General features: G+C 52.4%; 1 protein-coding gene across 1 annotated transcript; it reads right to left on the bottom strand.

Moving 5' to 3' along the window:
* Window positions 1-8073: 8073 nt before the first annotated feature.
* Window positions 8074-9931, bottom strand: LOC109748671 (uncharacterized). Its single transcript, XM_020307694.2, has one exon. The coding sequence runs from the start codon at window positions 9929-9931 to the stop codon at window positions 8438-8440; it is 1494 nt and encodes a 497-aa protein (XP_020163283.1). The 3' UTR covers window positions 8074-8437.
* Window positions 9932-10456: the final 525 nt, after the last annotated feature.

Genomic DNA, 10456 nt, shown 5'->3' with positions numbered 1-10456 from the left:
CAAGTTCACAAAGTGGGCGGAGGTGGAAGCAGTGAGGAAGGTGACAGCACAGTCAGCCGTCAAGTTCTTCAAGGGGCTAGTTTGCCGTTTTGGTGTGCCAAACAGAGTCATCACCGACAACGGCATGCAGTTCACAAGCCACACCTTCATGCAATACATCCAAGACCTTGGCAGCAAGGTCTGTTTTGCTTCCGTGGCACACCCACGAAGCAACGGCCAGGCGGAGAGGGCAAAAGCTGAAGTGCTGCGAGGCCTGAGGACAAAGACTTTTGACAGGCTGCACAAGAGTGGAAGGCGCTGGATTGATGAGTTGCCGGCGGTTCTTTGGTCGATCAGAACGACGCCAAATCGAGCCACCGGCCAGACACCCTTTGCCCTGGTATACGGGGCAAAAGTAGTTCTCCCCACGGAACTCACATACGGGTCACCTCGAGTGCTCGCTTACGACGAGCTTGAGCAAGAGCAATTGCGGCAAGATGACACAACGCTCCTTGAGGAAGATCATCTTCGGGCGGCTGTGAGAGTAGCACGCTACCAGCAAGCCTTGCGCGCTATCATAGCCGCAAGGTTCATGCCCGAAGCTTTGAGGAACGCGACCTTGTTCTTCGGCGCGTTCAATCGGCCAAGAATTCCAACAAGTTGACGTCGAAGTGGGAAGGCCCTTATTGGGTAATATGAGTCACCAGGCCCGGCGCAGTCCGCCTGGAGACCGAAGATGCTGTTCTAGTGAGCAACTCCTGGAACATTGAACATCTTCCCAAGTTTTACCCATAAGGCGCGGTTGCCGCCCCCCCCCCCCGGCAAACCACCTTTTGTACAAGCCTTGACGGCAAGGCATGTAACCCTCTCTACAAAGCAAGACGCAGACCCTGAGCATAAATAAATGAAGTGCCGGCGCCCTAAGTTTTAGCATGCATGCTAGGTTAAGTCTCTCCCTCGGTTAGGGTTGATAGTGCTTAGCGGCGACTAACCCCTAACATAGAGGTCGAGTGTGCGTCCCTCTGTTTCCTTTCCGTCCTCTTTGGTTTGCAGGGCACGTGGACGTTTCTGCTGAGCTACTTGGGGGAAAGAAAACAAATTGGCGCTCCGGCCCCGGCAAGCCAAGGTTGCCGGGGGCTGCAGACACAACGATCCAACCACAGCAAGCCATTGCTGATGAGGGCTGCAGGTTCAGATAAGTCTTTTATCCTCTATTATGCATTTTCGTATGAAGTTGGGACATATGAAACCTCATTTTCCTCCGAGACCACCATGCTCCCCCTTTTGTCCTGTACCCAAGTCCCTTGGTCGGAACCGGGTCGTAGACGCGGTGGCAGGGAAATAAACGAAGGGCCTAACTCTACTTCGCCCCTGCCTCCGCCAAGAGCGTGAGAATGGTTGACTGAAGTAAGGGGACGGCAAGGCCTGTTGCTAGGCGACAATGTTTATTTTAAAAGTAACAAGGATTCATTCCTTGGCATGGGCCTCGGTCACGCACCAAGAACCTGGCAAGCACCCTTTTTCATTAAAAACATCCCATACAGGTACAGTTCATACGGAATAAAAAACAAGAGCAAGGGGATTACAAGTCTTAAAAATAACAAGCGTCCGCAGGCTTACAAACTAAAAAGAGATAAGATGCCCGTAATCCTTTTCTTCTCCCTCTCCTCAGAAGGTGGAACAAGATAGCAGGAGGGCAAAAAGAGCGCCTAGGCAAGGTACGAGGAGCAGAAGGCCCCAAGAGAACATCCCGATGCCGGGAGGAGAGCTCGAAGATGAGGCAGCGAGCCGACAATACACGACGAAGGCGTTGGTGCCCGCGTACTCCGACTTGACGGCCGCCACCTGCCTTCTTCGCCTTCCTCGGCCCTCCTACGCCAGCCGCCCAAGGAGGCGACGGGGAAAGCGCCGATGGAGAGCTTGACGACGAAGGCCCTCGGCAGGCGCATGGCCGAGGGAGGGGCGACGCGGTCAGTCGGAGTCGAGGACGGCGTCCCGCCGCTCGACGCCCTCGTAGTCACTGTCGCTATCCTCCTTGTCGCTCCCGCTTGAGGAGGAATCTTCATCGTCGGAGGAGCTCTCCACACAGCACTTCAGGCGAGTTCCAAGATCTCCAAAGACCTTGACGAAGAGCAGGCCATCCTCCATTAACTTGAAGTAGAGGCCGAGCCCCGCCGTCAGGCTATGGACACAAGCGAACGTCTTCCATCCGCGACGGAGGTACATGATGTGAGGAGCGGGGAAGTTGACACGACCCGCGCGCCATCGTTCCCGCAGCCCCTCATGTGCAATCTGAGGGTCTGGGGCGGATCGAGCTCCATATCCCGAGCAAATGGGGTAGGGAGACGAAGACGACGACGTAGTGGCCGACGCAGCCTGATGGAGAACTCACAGGGCTGGTCCCCGACGTGGCCCTCCATGGGGGAGGCATCGCTGGCGGAGGAAAGGCCGGTGCGCTGCCCCGTCCACCTCTTCCCCGAGCACCACGGCGGCCTCGGCCTCACCCCTCCCCCTTCCTCTCGTGGCGGGCTCCGCCGCCGCGAGCTCTTGGGGAGGAGGCACGCGTTGTCGAGCAGCGACCCTCGCCGCCACCGTTGAAGGACCGGCGCCCCCTCTCGCCATGGCAGATGGAAGGAAGGAGCGGAAGTGGAACGAGATGGATGATGGAAGAATGTGGAATGTCGTCCCCCTTCCCCTTCTTATAAAGGGTCGGTGTTGGGGCTCGGCCACCCCACTCGACCAATCCGGCCATCGGGGGCGCAGGGAATCGGGACCGACCCGCTGCCCCAATCAGCGACGGCCCAGTTTCCCGCCTCCACCGCCTGCCACCTGCATGGGGGACACGTGGCGAGCAAGCAGAATCGAGGGGACAGGTGAAGCGACCGTTCCCCACCCCGTGATCGAGGGGCACGAATGCCTGGAAGACCGCGACCCGAGTCCGCTCAGTAAATGAGCGGCGCCTCTGCGTCTCCCTCTTTTTATGGGGAAGGCACGAGCCGCCTCTTTAACTGCGATGTGACGCATGCGTGCCGAGACCGCTCGACGCATGACCCCCACGTCACGCACGACCCTCCACGTCGCGTGTTCAACGCGGGTCGTGGGGAAGCGCAGCAGACGAAACAGTTACTACGGTAAAAATCCGCCCCACCTGCCCGCGCACCGTTCTAGGCCTAGCACAGCAACGAGTCACGCTTATGTGTGGCCCAGGCCCGGGGGCTCCTGTCGGTATACAAAAGTAGGGGCTCTCCTTTTGACCCCTTTACTTGTGCACGGGCAGTCAAAGCCGCGGGCCGCGGCCACACTTAACAGGGCAGAGGAGGGAAGCCGGAGGAAAGCCGGAACACAAGACAAATCCAGGCAACGCCAAGACCAGAGAGACAGAGAACAAGAGGGCGAGGTGGACGCCCCCGGCAAGAGCCTTGCCGGGGCAGCCTCCGCGGCCCCGGCAAGAGCCTTGCCAGGGCAACTTGCCCAACGCCAGCGGCGCGAGCCGCCCTTGAGCCCAAGGTTTCCAACGCCACCAACCGCGTTGGAACCAAGGCTCGGGAGGCACCTCCGTGGTGGCATGCAGATCTTTGTGAAGATCATAAATACACAAGATCGGGTAAAGACTAGAAGACGACGACCCTCGACAAGATCCTAGCCGAGGAAATCCACAAGACCCCCGGCAAGTGCCTTGCCGGGGACGACCGCGGCACCACGGCAAGACCCTTGCCGGGCCTCCGGCAAGACCATTGCCGAGGGCATCAGCGGGGCCACAGCCAGGCCCGCGCCTGCCAAGACTCCACCGCCGTCCCCATGTAGCTGCCAGCTCAACCAGTTGTGCAGGCACCTGCATGGCGACGAGCGGCCTCCACACCGACTCAACAAGCTCCAGCGTGGTGGCGTGCAGATCTTCCTGAAGGCTCCACCACCGCGCCAGCACAACAGCCAGCCAACGTGGCGCAGCAACGCCTCGTCAGGCCGGACGCGTGTCGAAGCCAAGCGAGGCGGCGACAGCTGGGACGTGCTTCCTTGCCGTCCCCGATAAAGCGAGAGGGGCACGTCAGCAGCGCATTAAATGCGTTTGTCCGATGGGCCAGAGGATAGACTCATTCACTGTACACCTTTCCACCTCCTGTGTGCCACTGTGGCGACCCCTTTTGCCTATAAAAGGAGGCCCGAGGCGTCCAGGAGAAGGATTCAAATCTTTTGGGCAAGTTACACCCCGTAGCTAGCTCAAGAACACAAGAACACTCAAATACATCCACCAAAGAAGGACTAGGGTATTACGCATCTTCGCGGCCCGAACCTGGGTAAACGATCTGTGTGCTTCCTGTCAGACCCGTTCTTTTGCACAACCCCGCGCCCGCCAACCGCAGAAGGGATCCCAGTAATTCCATAGGTGTCGATTCCCCCGACAGCGACCATAATGGGCAGGACTCCACCCACTAACAGCCATGCTGCTAACAGCTAGGCATTAGTTTTACAATTTTAGCTAGCTAATTGGCCATTATATATGATTGCTTAGTTAAGTTACCTTGTTGTCTGTACGTAATATATGGATTATATGCCATACGTTGTCAGCAAGATGTGCCATCATATTATAGACTACTTACAAATGATACCAAAACTTGGCCCCGCTGTGATGTGATGCGATGGGGACTACCAAGGCAAAAAAACAATAATTCTTGAGAGCCCGGACAATATTGTCTGCAGTAAAGCAAGACTTCATTCATATATGTAGCGATCAAGTGAAGTATAGAAGTCGGTAGCTATTAGTTAGACCAAGAAAATCTTTAAGAAACCTCCACTCGCTATCTCTGGCCGGTGACCTTGTATGATTCGAATCAGAATACTACTGCAAAGTTGATTGACACTTGAACAGGTTATGACACAAAAAAATGCGTTTTGGAACATTTCGTTTGGTTTTTCTCTTTTGTTTGGGCTGGGGCTGACGTGGAGGCCGGACGGCTATCCAGGGCGCCGTTTCATCCGCGCTATCCTGGTAGCTACCGGACGTCTGACTGTTGTGCCGCTACAACTGCTTCTCCATCTTCTTTTTTGCATATATCGCCCTGAGCTTTATGACTAATCTCTCAGGCAATTTTCAAAAAGAAAAGGCGCGCTTATGCCTAGGAAAACTGGAGCCAGCAGCCCAGCAGAGTCCATTTTCTTGGCTGGAAGAATTTTCGAACCAATATCTTGTGCCTCTGACGTGTGACACCTACCCAGCAAAGGTCATACCGTTTCTGTTTCCAGTAGGGGCCAACGGTCAATGCCTACCAGCGATGATGAATTGATCCCCAATATCCTTCTTTCCCGAATAACCATGGCGGCAGCCCTGAGGCCACTGGCGAGCCGCACCGCTGACCACCTATCACCACCGTCGCGCCTCTTGCGGGGCCATGGTTGTCGCCGACGTCAAGTGCGGGACCGAGGGAGGAGGTGACTAGGATAACTTTGAGATCCGCAAGGGATCACGCGCATGGGAGCCTCGCTGGCGGCAAGGTGCGCCGCCACGGTACTCTGCGAGTTCTTCGAAATCCTCGGTAATTTGAATTGGCACTGGTTTCCTTCTCTTAAATCTTGCTGAATTTACGGATTTTCGGGAGGTGCTAGTCTGTGAAGGATCAAATATACTCCTGTAGATGCAGACTGTGATCTAATCCAGGCAGCAGCAGCACAGCAGTGAGCTTCATCTTCCCTGCACATACTTTTTTCGATAAAGGGCGTTTATTTACTCATAATATAGCATCGAGTGATACAAATACAATGAGCACACACCCGACCTCTGCATAACTAAAATGCATACAGCCAACACTACGCACACACACAAGAATCACGCTGGTAAAGAGCAAAGTCATATAAGACCGAAGCCCTGCCTAGGTGAAGAAAGAAAAAGAAAAATCCTGAAGTGATCAAAACAGCGGTTGACGATATAGTGTTGAAATATGAGATGGGCCTAGAGCCCATATGACAATTTCAGATTTAATCTCTAAGGGCCCATGTAGGTGGCATGACAAGGTGGTGGGAAGTTTAGTCCCACCCCGGAAGTGGAAGGAGAGTTGGAGTGGTTTATAAGGGATTCTCTCCCTCATGCTATTGGAGTTGGAGTGGTCACGACGCGCCGCGGGTTGCGGGATTGAGCCGAACTGAGCTCACTCCTATGCGCTTCTTTTTGCCGGTCAGGAACGGAGAGTCTTTGACAGGTAGGGCCGCATATATATGAGGGGCGCTGCCAACCCTAGTCGCCGCGAAAACAGAACGCATCTCCATCTCCGCCTCCACGCCCACGTTGTTCCTCTGCTGCTGCTGCCGCCGGCGACTCTGTCCCGTTCACCGCGTACACGGTTGACGGGAGAGCAGGCCTCCGAAACCCCGCCTCTCCGGATCCTGTACGGGAGAAGGGCGATTAGGTTTTTGGGTAGCGACTACGCGACTGCTCGCTTCTGTTCATCTACGTCCGCATCACCTTCGTCATCACCATGTCGACCGACGCCGACCGTGCCGCCGCTGAGAAGGCCGAGGCCGACAAGAAGGCCGCTGAGGATGTCGCGGCTGCTGCCACCGCCACCGCCGCCGCGTGGCCGATTGGAGGGTATACATCGATTATCCCTCTCGTGTTTCTTTCTGTTGTAGCAGTACTAGCAATATGCGTAGATGTTTCTATTATGTGTGTAGTACATGCTCTGTTAGATCGTAATCAGTGTGTTATCAATGCTGTCCATGTCATGCTCATGATTCATTCATGAATTAATTTAATCGAAAAACTTCCTATTTACTCATCATATAGAACAACGACCATCGACAACATCCTTTTCTTTGACAACATAAGGACTACGAGAAGGGTTCTCCAAAAGCAACGCCTTCAAAAAGGAAACGATACATAAGCGCCATCGTCGCTGGATCCATCACCAAAGGCCACATCATGGGTTTTCACCCTGAAGATCAAGTCCGAGCAAACTCCAAGCAATGCCTTCAACAAGGTAACGATGCAAAAACACCGTCATTGCCAGGTATAACCAACTAAGGTCAGACTTAGGGTTTTCACCCTGGAGCTCGAGACCGGGTGCTCGAGAAGCACCACCCAACTGAAGTCATCCTAAATTATCTCTTCCACATTCCACAATCCCAGCAGCACAATAAGAAGCATACTTAGACGAGGGAGGATGGTCACATGCACCGCCCAAATCCTGAGGTTGGGACGGTCTGGCGCACCTGCACCGTCCTCACAAGTGACAGCTGATGACCGATCTGCATGGGACAACATCACCACATGCTGCCACTACCATCATCGTCGCATGTGGCAGCAGATTACTCCTGCGGCTGCGTGGAGGACACGGCCGCAGTTATGCATCGCCGTTAGCGATGCAGATCGCGAATCTTGCTGGATTTGAAGGTCCGAGCCCTTCCGGCGACCATTGTCCAGCAGATGCCGCGTCCACGGTGGCAATGACAGCTAGCCAAGCCCAACCGATAATGCCCAGCAGCCCGGGCTAGATCAGGTGCGATCGCCCCGACATCTGCTACATAGGCATCGCCACATCCCCGTCGCGGCGCGGGCGATGGCCGCAGCAACTGCTGCATCGCTACCACACCCCGACACCCAAGGGAGCCTCTGGAAGCAGTGCTAGCCCCGGCTCGATGAGCAGGCTCTCCAGATCGGGGGACATGGTGGCAGACTGGCGGTGCCGGCTCCCCTCCCTTTCCTCCGTGGCTTGTGCGCCTGCTGCAAACAACGCCATCAAGGATTGGGAAGGCGCGTTGCTGCCCGTGCTCAGCCATGAACCACTGCCGCCGCTGCATCATACCAGCCATTATTGGGTCAAGTCGTCTGCGTGTACATCGCCAAAAACCATCGATCAGCAGCAGGAACGGAGCCCCGCCGCCGCCGTCGGCCGTGCGGGCAAGCCCGGCGGAGACAATATACATACTATATACTATATAGCATTGACGATTGGATGGCATGGAACCAATGGACTTACACATATATAGTATAGGAGTACGCAAACATGGTGTCAGCAATTACAAGATGTAAGTCAGAACCACGCGATGGTGATTCGTACAGCTCTTTCTTGTTGGCCTACTGAGGAGTAATACCTACTGCCACTTTCAGTTTGGATGATGCTATCTAAAATTGCAGGGTGATTGTTGGATCTGATGAGAATGACGCGTCGCTAACGCTCGGCTAAGTCGTCGAACCCTCGCGCTGACCATTCGCTCTCTCAGTAGCGAAAGCGCTTCTATTTGCCCCTTAACTTCATAAAGTATTTGGAAAGAAAAGAAATATCTAAATGCTCTTATATTTTTTGCGGTGGGAGTACAATTTTATTTCAATTGAGATCTCTCATACGTTTAAGCGAATGTTATATAATCACCATGCAAATCCTTTACATGGCCATGCCTTGCCAACACATATATTCTCGTCTATCAGAAAGTACAACAAGAGTTACATTACACAAGTTCTCAAACAAATTTAGACTGGTACTCCTCGACGCTTCCTCCCTGGCATGGCATTAACTTCATCCGTATCCAGAGCACTACTTGTAGTAAAACCAGCAAATAATGAATTATAAGGTGGTATCCTTGATTCCCATGAAATTAGATTAAAGTCTCCATTTGGTCTAACAGTAGGGTCTGTTAGAAGTTCCCCAAACGTCACACTTGGCAGTTTCTTGATTGAAACATTATTTGTATAAGGTATTATGCAAAGTGGATCCAAAGCAAGGTCCGTTATCACCACTGGATGGCCTTGTTCTATAGCCGTTACAACCACTGGAGGGCCTTGTTCTACATGTATGGCTGGGTCCACACTAAATCTGGCGAGGTTTCTTTTAACATATCTTATCACCTTGTCCAATATGCAACGCCAAAACTGAACATCGAGATTCTTTCTCAATATGTCCGCGTACACATTTGCTGAGACAAGTGAACCATCCGCACTGTACATTAACTTGGCAAATTCATCTGCTATCCGTAGTAGTCGCGGATGTTCTGTAGGTTCTACGCTTCCGAATGCCAGTGTCTTGAAAAGGTACCTCAACGCATCATAAGACAGAGCAGTAAGGAAAATTGGTTTCACCGATCCAAACCGGGCTAATCTTTTAAGTTTACTTATGATGATGATCTTGCTTCCTCTATACATGCTTATGAAAAACGAGTGAAACTTTTTCCAGTCATCGTCATCTACATCAGAAGCAAACTCAATAACTACCAACATCATACCTTCCATAGTCCTTCTGTGATCACATATTTTCAAAAGGTTGTCTCCATTCAAGTGCAATACAGATGGGAAGCGTGAGCGAACCCTTTCATCGCCGCACACATGGGCAACCAAAGTTTTCTTCCCAGTTGTTACACCACCTATGATCGGGAGAACTGCCAGTGCATGATCACTAGGAGGGTCGTTGTGTTGCAACAAGAAGCTGAAGAGCTTTTGCTTCTCAGCGTGTCGGGCGAACATGAAGTTTTCAGTGTAAAGATAAACATCATATGGCCTACGAGACATGCGCTCACATCCACCAAGAAGAACAATAAATTCTGCCATGTTAGCAACAACAATTTCTAGACTTTCCAACGCATCATGTGACTCGATGCGTGTAACCTTATCATTTGTTGTTCGAGAGCGCTTGGGCAAATATAAGCTGCTTGCAGATGAGTGGTTGATGCTAACCTCGTCGAAGCCTGCAGTGTCTTGGAGGTCACGGTACCTCGAGTTGTCCAGCACACCATATCCTCGGTACATGGCCTCTGAGAGCGTCCTGAGCTGCATCATCATTCCGGAGTTGGTTATGTACCTCATGTCTGCCTCCTCAACCATGGTGCCAGCTCTCATCAGCAGGTGCTGCAACCTCTCCACCAACTTCTCCTCCTCTGATTGAGGATGCCTAGAGGAGTTGTACTTGTTCATCAGAAATGAGATGAACTTGCTCACAAATTCACCTGCAACTGCAGACATGACAACCTCCATTGCCAGGATTGGTGGGGTAACTTGTTGGTCGGTCTGTGCACAAATTTAACTAGACTGGCTTCTGCAGAGACTCTTGGCAAAATTGAAAAGTCTCCAGGGATGATTTTGACTGCGGCGAGTGGGTGGGTAGCGCACGGATATTTGTCTACTCTAAATGTCAAGAGATGTGACAAGGACAAACCAACTTTCCGAGCAGCATAAAAAAAGTTGGCCAATTATTATCATATTCACGGCTGCTAGGCAGCTCCAAATTGATTATTGTTACATACAAAATATATATTTAATTATCTTTGTGTTTGTCTTTCGTTGGACTCCATTTACATTTCACATGCGAGGGTATTGGTCATCCTCCTTGCCAGAGGCGAGCTCCTTCCTGGAAAGACAAGTAGGCAGAGAGTAAACAAGAAAAATATATTATTAAAAAACAATAAATAAGTAATAAGAGGGCTGCCGTGTGCTAATTTCAGTATGTAATCGTGTCTGGAATGACATGTCCAGCAGGTAGCCTATTTTCTTATGTATTGT

This window comes from Aegilops tauschii, chromosome 2, assembly GCF_002575655.3.
Source record: "Aegilops tauschii subsp. strangulata cultivar AL8/78 chromosome 2, Aet v6.0, whole genome shotgun sequence".
Taxonomy (NCBI): Eukaryota; Viridiplantae; Streptophyta; class Magnoliopsida; order Poales; family Poaceae; genus Aegilops; species Aegilops tauschii.
This window is presented reverse-complemented; position numbering and strand designations above follow the sequence as displayed.